At 40.3% G+C, this 18,844-nt stretch overlaps 1 protein-coding gene across 4 annotated transcripts in view; it reads right to left on the reverse strand.

Annotated features, from left to right (window-relative positions):
• Window positions 1–18,844, reverse strand: part of NDUFA10 (NADH:ubiquinone oxidoreductase subunit A10) — a 44,121-nt gene that overhangs the window by 19,672 nt on the left and 5,605 nt on the right. For all 4 annotated transcript variants that reach the window (XR_012831069.1, XM_075710956.1, XM_075710957.1 and 1 more), the window contains 4 exons: window positions 17,960–18,081; window positions 15,198–15,277; window positions 11,320–11,374; window positions 4,180–4,265 (listed from right to left, as the gene is read on the reverse strand). Coding sequence is in view for 3 of the 4 variants with exons in the window: in XM_075710956.1 (XP_075567071.1) it covers window positions 4,180–4,265; window positions 11,320–11,374; window positions 15,198–15,277; window positions 17,960–18,081 (343 nt within the window). In the remaining variant the exon portion in view is untranslated. The remainder of the gene's footprint in view (window positions 1–4,179; window positions 4,266–11,319; window positions 11,375–15,197; window positions 15,278–17,959; window positions 18,082–18,844) is intronic.

Raw genomic sequence — 18,844 nt, forward strand, 5'->3', positions numbered from 1 at the left:
TTCAAAATTAAGTCCAATACACCTCTTGCAAGCATTTCTAGTCCTGCTATTTGAAATCAGACAAGACAGACATTCAAACATGGACACTTCTTCCCTTTGCTAAGTATGCTCAATTACACTGTGAAACGGAGCCGAAGGGTCACACTCTCCCTCATTCACTCCCATGCTTCCTCATTGCAATGTTTCATTTAACCAGAACAAAATTAACAGAAAGGAAATAGGAGCAACTGGGGTTTGCAATAGCTCCAAGAAGCTAAACAAATGTTAACAGAACTTAGAAATTACTAGTTACTGCAAATACAAGGCCCTTCAGTAACAACCTCAAAATATGTCTGATGTCCCGCCAAATACAATACTGGAGGATTTACTACACAGGGTTTGTGGCACACTAGTAGTTATTAATGAACAAAATTGAACAGATGACACTGGCAAACCATTTCATGGCTAGACTGTTTCCAAATGGGAAGAGATCCCCTCTTCATCAAGATAAAACAAATGCCAATACCTATCTTTTTTAAAATTAAATTAGTAGCGGCTTTAAAAAGCCAATAATTTGCCCATACAAAGTATGTTCTGCTATAGCAAATTCTGAAGGAGCTGCAGGGATGTAACAGATTTAACCATGGACTTGTCTGACGAAACAAGTCAAATGCAGTAAGCTCCCTGCAACAGCTGGTAAAGTAACACAGGGGATATTACACAAACTTACAGCTCTCCATTCCAAAACATTATTTATTTTGCAATGCATGTAGACAGTCACACATTTTCACTGGGAAGGGCACAGATAAAAACACATTTGAGAGAGTGCAGTAGCAACAGAGGAACTTCTTGAGACGTTTCAAAAAAAAAAAAAAAAAAAAACCAGCAGAGTGGTTTCTGTTGGACACAGTGCTTGGAGAGGAAGGAAAGATGTGAAGAGCATCCTCTGGGAGATCCCTCCAGCTTACGTACACACGAATATATACGTTTTTAACCTTTTACCAAGACATGCCCCAGTCCCACAAGCACACTACTCGCTATTAGGGCAAGGAAGAGACTACTCGAGTGCAAAGCGGGGAAATAAAAGGTATCATATCATTATGCAACTAATTTTATATGGGTGTGGCTCACTGTTTTGATTAGCTTACTTATTTGCATTACCAAAGCAGTCAGAGGCCCTGCTGGGGTTTCTGTGCATTAGACCCTATATACATGAAATGAAAAGGTTATCCTCACCCCTGCCCATCGACCCCCTTCCTCAGACATGCTGGTACAAGCAGAAGGTGGAAGAGGTGAAACTGCCAACAGCCAAGCCAGCACCAGAGCAGGATTACGACTGCAATGCCCTGGCTCCCGCTGCACTGCCCCTCTGACTCCCAGGCAGCATCAGATCTGAAATAGCTCACATCAGAATGAGTGGGCTGCACAAAATGCTAGGAGGTCAGCGGAGGAAGCAATTGCATATGGAAAAACAGACAAATACCTGCTGCAGCCTTCCAGAAACGCCCACGAGAGGGCAACATGTGCCAGCATATGGATCAGGCAGCCCACAAGGAACATGCTAAAAAACTCTTTCCAAAAGAAAAAATTAATGTAGGCATGGGACACCTGCAAATCTGTGGAAGGCTGGGTACCACAAGCTCTCTTCTACTTGGGCATTGGAAAACGTGAGGAAAGCATCAGCTTTAACGTTCATGAACTAGCACCTGAAATTCCCATTTGATGCTCCGGGATGCAATTCCAACACTGAAGACATGGAGCAGACTCCCTGCAGTGTTTGCTGGGTCCTTACACATTTGTTCCCTCTCTAGCACTGGGCCTGACATGTTCTCATGAGTGAAGTTTGTGCAAGCTGTGACAGGAGACTCATGTCTGTCCTGCACTTCTGGAGTTAACATGAGAAAAGATTATGTCCAAACCTATACATTTTTATAAAAAGGTGCTCTTCCAAGGCTGCCCAACATATCGCCCATGATTTCCCCATTCAGCTGAGCAAGGCATGAGCACAAAATGGGCACAGGATCTGCCGTTCCACATTTGATCAATGCCCTAATACTCCAGCACCAAATTAAGACTCAAAGCAAACACCAAGCACATTCATCATCTGTCCGAATACGAATGCTATCTTGACAATTCTATTCTGAAAGCAAGGGGAAACAGCAAAACTCAAACCATAAGAACATTTAAATTAGCAGTTTGTTGCATTGTAAGATCTTAAAACAACCACATGCTGCCAAGAGAAGAAATAATTTCGTATTATCTACAATGACAAGAACCTTGTACAGGAGACCCTCTCACCCTCCCCCAAGGTTCAATGAAAAATCGAGTCCTTATTTATTCCCTTCTTCAGCTGCCAAGTACACTTTTCATACAATATCTTAATACACTGCTCTAAGTGTATGCTTTCCTTTAACACCTTCCTACACTCTGCAATTAATAATCCTTTCTTAATACCTGCACTAGTGTGAAGCTATGGGAAAGCAAGCAACTTAACTGTATTTTCTCTTTCAAGGAAATCTGATTGATAGTTTTGTGGGGTCTAAGTCACCAGATGCTATCCTTTAATTACTACATAAAGGAAACTCTTCTTAGATACTTAAAGGGCACCCAAATCATAAATTGTTTCTTAGACACCACACAACACTGCGCTTCTGTGATCTGTCTTCACTCCTTGATAGAAGGGTCATAGAAAAGGAACATTATCTCTAATTTTAGGAGGCATTTGAAGTAACAGCACAGAAAACTAAAAGGCAAAGAATACCAGAAGCCTGCAAAAAACCCAGAGTTTAACTTACTACTCCAATGCCTGTCGCAATAAAGACAAAAATTCAAAGGCAGATAGTCAATTTAAAAAAAATCCCTGTGTTTCTATTAACCTGTGAGATAACCTGAAAATAATATGACAAGAATATAATTCTTAAATTTTGTTTTAAAAATGCAGTGACTATACTGCACTTAGTACCTGCACATTCAGTCTAAAGATGAAGTCCTAGCAAAACGGGAAGCTTGTCTCACTTCGATGCAAGGTTACCCCTATTAATAATTTTACAAGTGTAGATATATTCTTCCTACAGGGTTATCCAGAGAACATTTTGTTCATCAACATGACTTCAGAGTGGCACTCCTGATGCTTCATCTGCAACACGTATAAAAGTGTAGGTCTGATCTCACTTTACATACACGTCAATGGTTTGGTTCACATCTTTTGGAGTTTGGAAGGCTACCTCTCTTTTCAGCATTGCTCTGGGAACACATGCAGCCCCACCAGTAGCACTCCACAGCTGAACTGGAGGACAGATAATCATGGGGTACTTGCAAAGAAATACTATAATCAAATCTGATTCTGTTCCAGCAAGGCACTTTCCACTGAGTTTGATCTCTTCACATCCAACTAGATAAGACAAGGATCTTTAACAAGGAAAACAACAAAAAATACCCTTACATTGTTATACTTTACAATCCCCCTTGTTATTATAGAGAATGAATGACAAAACTGCAATACTTCATTCTGTGAATTAGGATTAAAGTTTCTATTTAGGATTATTTACTGGGAGTCTGGGGAAAGGAGGTAAAAAAAGGACTTATTAAGCAGTCACCCAAGTTTGCCTGTTTCCTTTTTCCCCTACACTCTGTTCAGCCAGCTTCTTGACTGCTGGAAAGGTTTAAAAATCAGACAGCGTAAGAGGTTACACCAGTTTTAGAAAAAAGCACTCTAAACTCAGCCAATTTAAACAGCACCACTTATAAAACTTGCTACAAGGTCACTCTGTCAACAAGCTTTGCTGAAGGATGTCATGCTGCCAGGGCAGCAAAGGAACCACCATGCCAATTGCATAAATGCTCTGTTTTAAAATGAAATGCTTTTCTGTGATCACCCAGGAACGCAAGTGCTCAGAAAAATACATTCTCAAAAGTAAGGGCCACAGGTCACAGCACTTAGGGAATGCCTGGAGAGTTCTTGTGCTTTATTAATGGAATGGGATCTATTCGTCTGGAGTCTCTTGTCTAATCAATTATCAGCAGCAGCAAAATGCCACACCATATTACAGTGCCAAGCACCAGTATTACAAAAGCCTGCTATCACAAGAAAACAAGTCAGAGTGCAAATATAAACATACCTTTAAAAACTCAAGGCTTTAACCATTTTCCCTGAGATCTGATGCTAAGTAACATTCAGTTACTGGAAGACATCATACTTACTAAAGTCTCAAATGATGGAAAGAAACATCATCCTGCTCCAGCCATGGCCCCTTGTCAAACTTCAGGTACTCAATGTCTTCAATTACCTGGAATGAGAACATAAAAATCACACTAAGAGGTGGTCTGATCAGGACATCCAAAATCAATGAACACACCCCCCAAATCAATGAAATAATCAAAATAATCAAACAAGTCACCCAGCAAAAAGGCTTCAGTACTAAAGCTGTAGTAACAATGCAAATGTTTAGAGCTAACATATCTCCCAGTCACATTTCTGGAGGTTGTGGCCCTGCCATAAGCACTGGTCAGACACGTGGGAGCCAGCTCTAAAGTTCTTGGTGTTTTCAGCCTTGGTGAGCAGAGGATGGCAGGGAATAAATAGGCTGAGAGGTGCCTTGTTTCTAAATTCTTACCTGATCCAAGATACTCTTCCTCAACCTGCCATTGGGACTGAAAGGAAGCAAAGGTGGTACAACCCCACCTCTAAGGTAGATTGAGAAGGAAATGGAAATAAGTCTGAATTTAACCCCCCTTTGTTGCAAACAAAACTCATCATGCTACATAGGAAGCCTAGGTTTTTTTCAAAATGATTTCATGGCATACTAACTTAGACAGGTTGAGGAGCAATTGTGGCAACTGCCTCTCGGTGTTGCTATGTGTGGTTCACATCACAGAAACCAAGGCATGTTTCAGGCTGGAAAACTCAAACACCCTTGAAAGTAGCCATACCGATAGAAGTCCAAAGGCTCCCAATTTGATCAGTCATCAAGACCTACCCATTATTGCATGCATCCTGAGCAGAAAGGAAAGGTAAAACTCACAGCTCAGCACCCAGAATCATTCGAACGAGTAACACCAGCTCAGCAAATCACTCCTCCAGCAACCCCAAACTTATCAATCCCATGTCTGAATTTCATCTACAGCCTGGCTCAATCAGAAAACAGATCACTGCTGGTCTACTGGGCAATTGCTTAACATGAGCCTGAGGTTATCACGCACAACTGACTAGATCTGAAGGAAACCCAAACTAGTGTTGGGAGGATGCACGTAAGGTGCATAATAAGGTGGAGATAATACCTTGAAGCAACTTGGGAAGGAGCAGATTGTTACAACTCCAAACACCACTTTTCAGAGGCCTTTTCCGGACGGAAAGGATAAAGCTATGAGGTCAGGACCGAAATCCTGATGACACACTGTCGATCCATTAACAAATAAGCTGATGCCAGTAATAAAGTCAGTGATAAAATAAATTAAAAATAATTATTTCCCACAATCACAGCAAATGCTAAATTCCATCTATCACCACTTAAAAGGCAATAACAAAGTGCTATTACGAAGTAGTTTTGACTACAAAGGTCCACTCTTATTACCAGTATTATGTTTTTATGGTAAGAAATAATGGCTTAGAGATATGACTGCATGATCATTTTCCCTGAGGCATTTATACGTCTTAAAGACTAATTTTGCTGATAAAGACTTAAAAAATACAGTTGACATTACATCACCAAAGCCTGTTTAAAACTTCAAGAAAGTTTAGATGCTCTTTAACCGTTTTTAACCTCTTACAAAGAGGCAAAGTTGGCAAACTAGATACTGTAGCTGAGAGCATATGAAACCTACTTTTCCAAAAAAGAAAAAAGCCAACAACAAATCCACCTATTGATGGAAAAATGTTTCAATCTCCAAAAAACACTACAGAAAACTGCAGACATTTCTTAGAAGAGCTTTCAAAATTGTATTTAGAAACTGCTTCTTCCTACCAAACTGCTGTAACATAACTCCCCAAGATAAGCATTCAAAGACGTAAAGAGGAAGAAAGGTGTATGGTAAGTTAGTTCAAATATCCATTATTTATTTTAATTATTTAATTTAAAAGATGAACCTCCACCATACTTACCATTAGTTATGCATAAGCCATTACTTCTCTACTCCACAGCAAAGCTTTGGAAACTCCCTGTTATGGCTGATGACAGGACTAATAACAGAGTTGCTAACAACAGGGCTCAGAATATGTTGCAGGGAAAAAGAAATCTGTATCCAAATTAGTTTTGCACACTCTTATTATCATATCAGAAGATACCTCTCCCAGCAGTTCATTAACAATGCTATCAGCCTCCTGGCCAAGCTGGAAGAACAGCTTCTTAATTTATCAGGAATGCCCTGGCACCCCCTGGGAATTAGCAGCAAATTAATGATTTAAACCTGATCGCAGCACAATTTGTAATAACATCCAGGAGAGATCAGGTCTTAATATATTGCAGAGCATGGCAGGATTTAGAAAAAATGGTTTCAATAATGAGACCCCTTTCTGTAATCTTTGCAACTAAGCCAATATGAACAGCTTAAAATTTGTAAGATTGTTTCACAGTGATCTGGTAAGTGCTGCTGTTGGAAGAGCTGGGGGGGTGGCAGGCAGCAGAAGGTGACACTGTTCTTACTCGTATCATTTCTGGTGACAAAGACACCAAACCCCGATAAGTTGCTCTGTCAGATGACTTTCCCCCAAACTCCTTCCTCACAGGTTATTTCTTTAAGCAAGAGACAGACACAAGGAGCAATGCAGGCTACAACCCTACAGAGTTCAGACCACAGCTTGCAGGAAGGAGCCCAGCCCACATACAGCACCTGCAACTGAAAAATTCATGCAGGCTAGTTCTGGAGCCTTTCACTTCTGCACTGGCAAAGGACACAGCACAAAGCTGGTCTGTCAGCCGCTTCCCATCTTCACCATCTTCTCCTGCTTATGCAAGCTGGTGACACTGAATAAAATTGATACATAATACGAAACACTATTCACAAGCACAGAGGAATTGAAACAATTTTGGTTAAGTTTTTAAGTTATTTCCTTTCTACCCCCACCTCTTTTTCAATATCCAGGGCTTTCAAAAAAAATTTTAAAGAAACGTATAGCTATCTTTTTATTCCCAGTTTTATCCTCATGTAAGAGCAGTCTGAAATACCCTAATGAAGCTCATTTCAGCACTTTTTACTCCTTTAGCCACTACAAGCAATGCTAATTACAATATTAAACCCTGACTGATCTTTCTAAAATACTTCAGAAACAAAAGTAATTTCTAAGTTGTGTATGTCTGCTATGACCAAATCAAAAGCCATTAAACTCTAAATTCATAAAAAAATTTAGCTCCCAAAACACATAGCAAATAATCTGTAGAACTGAAGCTAGCTAACAGCTAAACATTGCTATCTATCAACAGGATACACCTGTGTAAACAAACCCTACAAGCCAAAACCAAGTCCCTCCTACCAACCCTTATTTCCAAATTTCAACTATTTCATTCCAAAGATAAACTGAATCTGAACAGAAGGGAAAAAAAAACGACTTTATTCTTTGAAGAGGAAAGAATACCAACCTCCATAGCTAACATCTAACAATGAAAATATACTATCTTGTACTTTGACTTCAAAATAATAATCCTTCCTCTAGTCCAGATTTGTCCAACCAAATTAAGAACTACACCAGTGCATACTGATGACCCTATGTACAGGGATGACACAAGATTGCTGAGCTTGGTAGACTCTCTACTTGAGCCATAAAAGCTTTGACTAATTTAAACCCTGATGTACAGGATTAAAATAAAATCTCTAGCAATGGGTTTTACTACCAAAAAATCTAGGGAGGAAACAAACTGCTTTATTCTACCACTTCAAGAAGCACTCAGAGAGAAGGAGAAAAAACAAGCAAATAACACCCCCATCCCAACTTTCTCTCATTTCTTCTACCAAACATCTGCAGTTACCTTCTTGAAACATCATGGTTCTCAAATCTTGTTATCCTTTCTTTTATGATAGCCTGAAAAACTAACTATAATTGCTCGATATTCTCATCCATACCCTCACCTTGTTTTTTCATTCACTTCAGCTTTTTCCCATTTCTCTATTTTTGTCCCTCAAAAAAAAAAAAAAAAAAAAAATCTAAAAACATAGCAGAGAATCCTTCTTGCCACAGAGGATGCTTCTCACTGCAAAGCAGAATCTTCACTGTGGCTGCAGGTGTGTGAACTTCAACAAGAAGTGCCTACCAGCTGCTCTACACCTTATTCATCTACCACAATAGCAGGGGCACCCCAACCTCACTAACACTAAAGCCATACTTCATTTTTTTTTAATGCACATGAGAACAATGATGCTGCGCTCTTGGTTTTTCACAGGGGTACTCACAAGATTGAAACCTCAGACATTCAAGAGCTACTTGGAAACAACTTCAGGACTAAGACAAAATGTAAAGGTTTACCCTCTTCCATCACTTTTTCCTTCCTGAAAATTATACAGAAGGATTAATGTCAGAATCGTCAGCTGGTAGATGTTGCAGAAAGCTATCTGCATAAATACAGCTATCTGCATAAATACAGTTGATCTCAGAACAAAGGAAAGGACTTTGGTTTTTTTGAAACTTCCAAAAATATGTTGTTTTCAGATATTTTTGAAATTTTGCACTACTCCAAATGCAAGCAGTTGCCTCGAAGTGTGATTTCACTGTGAACTTCTATTTATCTGCTGTCACACTGAAGCCACCAGCCCTTTTTTGTGGGTATAAACTCCAACTACCTCACAAATCTCCTGGTTAATAATTATAACCTCTATAATCAAGTGCATGAGTGTCCAGAAATACAGTCATGACAGGGCAGGACCCAAAATGTAGCACACAACCATATTCTCATAAAGGGAACTAAAAGGCTTACAAATGCACAGCAATGCAGCTAATGTGGGTTAAACCTTTAGGACCAGGAAAGTCCTTATCAATATTTTCTGCTTCACAAAGCTTTTGCATGGGAACACAAGGATATTAGGTGCAGGCTATTGTCATGCACAATGCCAACTAAAATCCATGCTTCGGTCCTCCAAAGTCAGGCTTAAGAGAGGAGAGTTTACTGCAGACTTCAGGTGAAACAGATTCATCACCAGCTCCAACAAGCAGGAATCAAGCTCAAAGATCCAGGATATTTTCCAGCCCCTTGCTCCCAAGATTGCTCTCAGCAACCACTAGTTTGGAAAAAACCTCCCCCCAGTTTTATTGCTAAGCATCATGTTACATGGTGTGGAATATCCCTTTGGTCAGTCCGGGTCGGGTGTCCCAGCTGCGTCCCCTCACAAACCTCTGCACAACCCCAGCCTAATTGCAGGGGGCAGAGTGAGAAACTGAGATGGCCTTGATGCTATGCAAGCACTGCTCAGCAATAGCTAAAATACGGGTGCATTATCAACACTGTTTTGGTCAGATCAAAAGCACAGCACCATATGGGCTCTTGCAAAGAAGATTAACTTCATCCCAGTCAAACCCAGTCCACCAGTGAGTGAGCACAGCAGTAAGAGGTTGCCTCCTGCAACACTTAGAAATGTTCAAATATGCTTTTTTTTTTTTTTTTTAATTTTTGAAAGAACTCCACAAAGGCAGTAAGCAGCCAGAAACCTCCCTTGCTATGAATGCCAACGTTGGGCTTACGGTTCTTTAGTTAAGCACTGACTTGGAGGCTTAGCTAGGAAAGGCTCTAAGACATGTCCCGTGGCAAGATGGAAGTGTCCCCACAAAGTTACACACAAACCTCTGCAATAAGATGGCCTGTTACCTGCTGAATAGCATATGTAGTACAGGTAGGTGGACAGGTGCTGGTATACCAAAACAAATGTTTTCCTTTTGCACCTGATTAGGGAAAGCCTGTTACACTTTCCCAAACCAGTATGTTCTCCATCTCAGAGTAATTACCCTGCCACTTCTCTCTTCCCAGCTGATTTAGGAATTAATCACATACTGCTGTGCAAAGGTCTGGACCTATTTCCTAAAGCAAAAAGCCATATAACCAGCCTCCTATTTCTTTTCCCCTCTAACAGAGGAAAGGAGAACATTAAGTGGACTCTAGAAGGATTATCAGCACTTTCAAACAAGAAACACAAGGATGAAAATATTAAAAACAGCAAGACATATCTGAAAAGATATTTCTAGTGCAGCTGAGATCCTTATTGCTACTACAGAATTCAAGTGAGCTTTGAGGGATTCACCATGTAACTTTCATCCCTAGAACTGAAATGGGCCCACTACAAACCTGTCCAGAATTACAAAAAGTTTGTTGCTCTTCTCAGCAGGGGACAGCAGCTACAGAGAAAAGTTAACAGTGGGGAAGCAAAAGGCTTCTGTTATCTCACTAGTAACCCTCCATGAGCAAGACTGTTTGCTGAAATAAGGCAAACATATTAGACCTACTCCAAAAAAATAACACAGTGGAGTAGGAGGAAGCAGTGATCTCATGTTAATCCTATCATATAATAAGAGATGGCTTATTCCTAGCAATGAGAAGGCAATTTATCTGGCTTGGTCCAGGGCTAACATGTCTGGCAAAACCATTTGGAAAAAACCCTGCAGTTTAGATACCACATGCTAGCCAGTACAGATGAATAACCCAGGGTTACAAGGCTTATAACAGCTGTGGTTGTCCAGCTGTTTGCTATAACCAAATAATGACTAGTTTTTAGAAAACAACAGCTATTTTATCACATAAGAACATGTGCACCAACCTGGATCATAGGAAGCTGCACAACAGCAAAAGTCAACAGAGACGGCTGGTAGACTGGTAAACAGTCTCAGCTGTATGCTCTGGGGTGACTTACCTCTTGGTTAATGCCACTAGTTCCCAAACTGAGCTATGTAGACCCTTGCCCATCCCACCAGCCACTTCAAATAGGGATGCTGACTGAACAGCCAAACACTGCACAGCCCAGCAGAGACTCAGGAAATGTTGTTTTCACCTCCCTCATAGGATTTGCTTGGAAAAACAAACCAAGTTTGGAAACATCCACTGTAAGTTACATCACACAAACAACACTAAAGAAAAAAAGTATTAGTGATAATCATGTGGTCTATAGACAGCTTTGCTTGCTTAGGTAGCCAGATATCTTGGCAAAAGGGATGGGGGGTGGGATTTTCACTCTGACAAAACAACACCCACTCATCAAAATATTCTAGTACAGACCCAGCCCAGATCTTTGCCATATCAACAAACACTAAATGCATTAATTAGTTAACTAAGTTTGTTATCTAGGACAATATGTTCTCTTTACATTTCAGTCTTGGAAGTTTAAAAACAAAAAAAAGAAAAAAAAAAATCAATACATGCAACAAACTCTTACCTTCTCCACATCCTCTGCCTCAGTTGCTGTGTACTGCAGTATTTCACTGGTCTCACTGCAAAGAGAAAAAAATTGAATTCCCCCAGTACAACTACTCTATCCATCCTCTTCCCCCTGCTCCAAAATGAAGCAGAAATGAAGTTAAAAGGCCCAAACACAGAACCAGAGTCATTAAAATTTTTTAGGATGCTTACACAGTGTTCTTGCAATAAAATTCCTATTAGACCTAAAACTTGCTTCTTTCCTGAAGGAAAATTGTTTTAAGGGGCAAATGGCCTGTGGTAGCTACAGTTTCAGTTCAAAAAACAAACAAAAAAATCCCACCTATGAATTTGTTTCCATTTCACTAATGTGGACACTACCCCAATTACAATTGCCCAACCCATTTGAAGCCAAGTAAAATTTTCAACCAGCCTAACCCAAAACTTCCATAAACCTTCCATTTTATAAGTACATTAATACCCATGGGTAATTTTTGCAGGAAGAATACGTTCTTCTGCTATGATTCATTCATCGTTATTTACTAAGACTGAGCTAACTGAACCAATACAATGCAGACAGCAGGATCTGTAAGTAGAAAAACATTTAAACATGTAATAGCTTCTTGGTTACAAGATTGTTTTCCTACTCATACAGCAGCCTTCATAGGAAAGTCACTTGCAGAGCAGTTCCACAATAGGAGCTCCTATATGAACATGTTTCACCACTACATATGTACAGCCGCCCTCAGTAACAGTTGTTCCCACCTGCTCCAGCTGCCCTGCAAGACTTTTCCTTTAGCTAACAAAAACTTCAGAGGAAATAAAATGAAAGCCCAGTTTGCACAGTATATCAAACAACACACAGCAAACCTGAAGAGCATTGGGAAGAATTTGCAGACTTTTTGCTTAGCACAACCACTTCCAAGTTTAATCAGGATTAAGGCTGGCAATCTAAACATTGTTGCTCTAAGTAGTCACATGATCAAAGTAACTTATAACTGCAGCAGTCCAAATTAGTTTCTGGTTTGCATTAACACTGGTCAGTCAAAACAGCTCACGTAAAGTTAGTTTATAAAATGCCTTTTATTCCTACGAACTCCCAAGCTTTTACAGTCAGCCATTCAACTGGTGCTCTTAGTAGGGGAACTACTTAAAGAGTTAGTTCTCAACTTGAGAACAAAGCATAAAGCCTCACACGACTTTTCAGTCACAGAAAGAAAATACATAGCCTCCTTTCAAAGGGAGCTGCCGTGAGAGCATAGCACACAGTGACATTTTCAATAGCAGATGTCCGTAATCAAAGCGAGAGGTCAGACTTCACCAGTCTTATACTGGCAATTGCATTAACAATGCAGATCAAATCACTTGATACTCTGCAGATTATTAAGGCTTTCATTAAGAGAAAACAGATGCTCAGTGGAAGCAGTACTGGATATGAAAGTGAACATTAGCAATCTTAGGGCTTTGGTCCAGGAAAAGAAAAATCAAACTAAAGCCAAAAACTGTCTGCTCAAAATCACAAGGTAGTACCTGCCACAGCACCAGGCTCACAAATCACTATCAAAAGAAACATTAAAAGACGTTCATAAACACGTCAGACTAGAAAGATAGCACCAAATTTAAGATAGCCATATACTCACTGTAAAACATACCACTTCAAGCAGCATCAAGGTGCTCCAATTAAATTGAACAACGTAACAGGAATTTTGCTAAGTAACAAACTAAACTATTTTCCTGCATTTCAAGAAAAGGAAGAGAACAAGCAAACATAAGCTTGAACATGGAAAGTATGTAGGAGCTTGTTCAACAGTCTATAATAACTCTTTTTAGCCTGTCTGAAGCAGATTTTGGACATCCTCAAGAGCTAGGGAATCAAATACTTCTTAGCCTGCCTAGAGACTAACAGCCAGGCATGAATATAGTTCACTGCATCACTCTGCAAGCTGGCAAACAGTTAAAGACAGTCGAAGCTTCTGTGTATTTATCCAATAAGCCATCAGTGAGGTCCAGAGATGCACAAAGCTGAAGTTTCACATATTCACAATTCCCCCACATCAAGGGGACAGAGATGTCCTTCTTCAGATCCGAGCACAAAGATTGATCTGACAAGCCACTGTAAGCCCATCTGCTGATGAGGATGCCAACCGGAGGGTGTTTGCTTAACAAGCGTACTGACCATGTACAGACAAAGGGGAAAGAGTTGAAATCACAGCAGGATGAACTAGTCTAGGACTTAGCCTCACTAAACACCACAGTATATTTCTGGGGCTCAATCTGATCCAAAGAACAAGCAGCATTTTTCTCCTCACCAGTAAATTCAAAACAGTTCTGCCCTCAGGGGAATGACAGTCCCAAGGCTTCCCACCCTCCCTTCTCCATCCTTAGCCTCCGTTTCCTTCCGAGAGCTGCGTGCTGGCTGCTAACCTGTGGGGGATGCACTGGGAGGCAGCTGACCATACACTGCACCAACAACTTCTGCCCTCTATGAATGACAAGCTCAGTATGAAGTTATTCAGTTCAATTGCCAACAGCATAATTACACCAATTTACCCTTTGAGATGGAGCAAGAAAGTAAGGGGAAGCAAACAGGCTACAATATACCTGAAGATCTACTTTGACTTAAATGTAACTCAATAATCAGCTTCATGCACACACCAAACCTTGCATGATTACAGATCGTTTTGATGTAAAGTAGGCCTGGTTCTGTGACCTTTTAGAGTCTCCCTTCCAGAAAGCTATTTGTTTATGAGGGACCAAGACTGCTTACATTCACATGCTTCTAGATTTTTAGGACAATTTGATTTTTTGATAGAGCTCTTTTATAAGAATTGGGATAGCTGGCAAACTATAACAGTCTCATCTCAAGTTTACAGTGCACACGTTCTTGCTTCCCAGCTAGAGAAAGCCAGGGGAGCCCAGATAAGATCACCTGTAGTCTCTCAGAGCAGGCAGTAGTGCAGTCTTTATTTACCAGCAGCAACAAGACCATCAGATCCTTTTCAAATGTGGAAGGCTATCAACTGTATGCCTCATGAGCTGGAGAAACAGAACTAGAAAAGGGAACAGTCCCTTACCTGAAAGCCTTTATCCTCTCCCTCCATACCACTATCAAGAAACTAGCCGAAGCTATGACAACTGAAAGGAGTTTTTAGGAGAGAAAAATTCCAAACTCTCCAAAAAGGCCTGAGAAAAGCTTATATTGCATCACACACTCCTCAGGTCATGCAAACACACAGCTATAGCTATGGCATTTTGGATATCACTCCAAGAAAGCACTCCAACCACTGCTGCAAGCAGCAAAGGTGTCGACACCAACCACATAGAATAGTGTCAGAAAGGGAGACAGAACTTGTTTTTACAGAGCAAACAGACCAGATTCCTGGCTTTGCTCCTGAAGTGCTCTTTTAACTAATGAAAAAGTTTATGCTTCCCTGTATCTGACTCCATGACAGTGAAGTTGCAATGCCCCAAGACAGCAGGAAGAAAAAAATATACTGCAGATCAGGGCTCATTAGCTTTGCAATATATTAGGTAGGTCCATTAATGAAATCCAATTAATTTAGTACTGTACAACACCTCACCCACTCTGAATCTGTTAAAGAGTCAAAAAAACACTGCTTTATAAATCTCACACCTAAAAAGACTTCATTTTTAATCTGCCAATATCCTAACACTGGCATCAGGCTTCTCAGATGCCAGAGGTAACTACACACAAGTACACATATTTGTTATGCCATGGATGCATTACCCCATCGTTAGGACATAATATTGTACCACACAGCACAAGGAGGATTTCTCACATGACATGATTTTATTTGCTTATACTGGCAGAGATTTTAGGATTTGCACACATTTTTACTCAAAGACTTAACAGACAAAACATTTTGATTTGCTAACCTGATCTCTGGTAAGAAGGTTTTCTTGTAAGCATCCTCAATGTTCTGGAGATACAAAGGAGACACCTTTTTCTCATATGGCTAAAAACAAACAGAAAACAATGTTGTGAAATTAGTTTTCTTTCTTTTCCCACCAGCACAGATTCCAGCCTAAGCAGAAGGCACTGCAACACTACCTGCCAAGAGCTCACTCTTGTATTAGCAGTCAAACATCCAAGTGAACCACATAAATATTAATGAAAGTTTCAAGAATTGAAACTTTTGGAGTGTTTAGAATTTCTTACGTCGCATTAAATATCTAGAGTACCCTAAGGAACAAGTCAGTCTGCATTAGTCGCTGCTTTGCCCTGTACTATTACGTTCATGGTCTTAATGATGAGCCATATGAGTAAAATTCTGATATACTAATGAATCTAAAAAGAAAGGGAAAGGCAAGTTAAACAGAAGAATGTAAAAGCGAAAAACTTCCTTCCAATTTATTTCAGTTTGTTACAGGAATCACCTCATTTTCCCTGAGCTCACATAAACGAAGAGATCCATCCATCAACAGCCCCAAAAAGATTAGCTTTCCAAGGACTGATCAATCCTAGCTACCTGCACATCCAAGGAAGTTATAGTCATCCAGAAAATAGAATTTTGTCTGAGTCAGCCTTTTCAACAAGAGGGCCAATGTGCATCCATTTCCACAGTTTCAAACAAGTGCATGGCCAACCATCCATTCCAACCACCCACTCCAAAAATCTATCTTTGAAATTTCATGGATATTATACCTGCTGTTGAACAGTTCATCTTACACACTATGTACTTCAATGCCACATTTGCAAAATGCCAGGAATTTCTCTACTCTACAGTGTGTTCCTCCAGTTCAATCCTAAAATTAAATTACGTTTCCTGCTTGAAATGTTCATCCAAGATGCCCACTGTGTTGGAAGGATCTGTGTCTCTGCTTGTTGGGCCCACTGGAGGGCTTTTCTTTTTCCAGTGCCCTGCAACGGCAGCGCACTGAATACCAGTGAAACACTCCATCCGCCAAGAAGGCAGAATTCCCAAAAAAACCCCATACCCAAACAAGCACTAGTGTTCAGCAGTGCCACTGCCCCAAGGAAGTTACAAGTTACACCAGCAATTTCTGCCAGAAGGTCTCAAAAATGCCACTAACCTTTATGCTCACAAGGGCAAAGAACTCACAGGTTCCCATGATACATTAAGAAGCTTCTAACTCTGTCACTGAAGTTGCTAAAACAAAAAAAGCTATGGTTTTCCTATACAAAAGTATCTTGCTCATTAAAGCGCAGAGGCACATTCAGTCATGGCCTAAACTGCTGGAGGGCAGAAGGGAAGAGTCATTCGACCAGCAGAGTAAGGAACTCAGGCCACACAGATCACGAAGCAGCAAGGGCAGCCTTCCATTTACGGCTCTGAAGTCACTTCCCTTTGGCAGTCACCAGCCTATCTCTTAAATGAGCAGGAAACTGCAAAACGAAATGCTACTAGCTCACCCTAGCACACTAACACACACACACACTTCAAGAAAAGCAGGCATCACCAAGCATTCAAGAAACATGAGAATTTTTTAGTAATAAATCAGAATTTTCTTTGAATCTATTAGGCTTTCCACAGTTAAATACTTCACTTGACTACAATTTCCCTTAGCCTTTGAACAAGCCACAAGGTAAACATCATTTAATCCTCATAACGCATCTGCGAACAGTTATGTCCAAATATCACAGAAGGGGGAAGGACAAAACCAAACCAAAAACCTTACTTAGATTAGTCATTATACAAAAGTACCCTACAGCTTTTCTCATCCAAGACTATTTCAATAACCCAGTAATCCAATATGCTGATATAACAAGAGAGTAATATGAAGACAATGCTACAAAAATAAGTTAATTTTTTTTTTCTTTTTAACAGTAGTCTCCATCCTATACCATGACTTTAAAAAAAAAAAAGACATCTTGGAGAGAAACTATGCCACCCTCAAAGGGTTTTGACAGCAAAAGTGAGAATGTCCCACAAGTGTCAAAGATCAACAACAGGTAAGAGTCACATATCATAACCTCAAACTAGACTGAAGTTGCACTAGTGACAAGAAACAACTGTATTTCTCATCAACTTTATACTAGATTAGCCAGAAAGCACCCTGGGGTTTGTATCTCATGGAATACCTATATAAAATTAGTTTTAAGTTTAAAATTGGTGGTTTTGCTGTGTTAACACGAAAGCACCAAGCAGTGATTTTCTTCATTTCAGAAAGTTAACTGAACTTGCTGACCACAAGCAACCCACACATCAATGTCAACACAGGTCGAAACAGCAGTCAGCTAAGGAAGCTGGAGAAGGGGACAGCCAGTTAGGGCTTCTGGCACTCAGGAAGCACAGATAACCTTAGAGCATGCTGCAAGAAGCATTCTACCTTGACACGACTCCTGAAACAGCAGCTACAAAGGCTGTTTTTTAAGGGCAGATGATTTTTACAGAGCTTCTCATCATAGAAATGACAGCATACTGATGCAGTCAAAAAAGTTGATTTTTTGCCTTTTTTTTTGGTTTTGTGGGTTGGTTTGTTTGGTTTTTTTTTTTTTTTAAAGCAAGCATACCAGAATACCCACACAGTCATCACCAACACATAGTTCTTACACTTCAGAGGACGAGATGCTTTTCAGAAGCAGCATTCTGCGGCAAGCCCCACAGGACTCACGCATAAGGGTGTGACTACAACAGACATTAACAGGCAGTAATAGTGGCAAGAGATAAAACTACCTTGCCTTTCTCTTGAATCCTTTTCTGCACCTCTGGGACGGGTACATCTATATAAATGACCAAGTGAGGTGGCAGGAATTCACAAATGCTGATCTCTTTGATCTCCTTGTAATGATCAAGACCTGTATAAAAAACAAAACCAAACACACTGGAGAGCTAAAGGCATCCCAGCTGAACACATACACATATTGCAAATGAGGACAAGTGCAATAGCATTAAAATTATAACCTATCAGGTAACGAATCTGCAATCATTTCTTGAGTGTTTTTTCCTGCATTTGCTGAACACATTCTATTTGCAAATAAATCACATCCCCTACCGTTGTATTTGTAGTCTCCTCTTCTTGGCTGATATAGCAAGTTTAGGGTAGGCTTTTCCACAGGAAATTTTAGAACAAACAATCTTCCAGAAAGTAAAACACAATTAAACTAAGACGCTACATGCACTGAGATGCAAGAATCTAACAGCAGTTAAATCAAAGAGGGGCTTTATTTCTGACTTAAGTTTAGAGAAACCTAGGTTTTTTTCTCCATCACTTAGAGACAGCCTCTCAAAACATCAGGGACACACTGCAGCACTCAGGTCACCTGAGGTAACCACTGGCTGGAGCTGCCCTTCTGCCACAGCCTCATACATCAAATAAATAGCCCCAACCTACCACAAAGATGATAGTGTGACAAAGGTGGTAATGGAAAAAAGTCACATGCTTCAGGAAGACTTTGCAAGAAGCACTCTACTTTCCACCATGGGGGGGAAACCCAAGGATCAGGCAGGCATTTGCCTTGTCCTCCAATGCATACACAAAATCATGCTGAGGTAAAGCAAGTGTTTTAAGAGGTCACCAATCCAGGAGTGTCCTTCTTCACCTTTACTGGAGATATACGC

The sequence above is a fragment of the Pelecanus crispus genome, chromosome 5, assembly GCF_030463565.1.
Source record: "Pelecanus crispus isolate bPelCri1 chromosome 5, bPelCri1.pri, whole genome shotgun sequence".
Taxonomy (NCBI): Eukaryota; Metazoa; Chordata; class Aves; order Pelecaniformes; family Pelecanidae; genus Pelecanus; species Pelecanus crispus.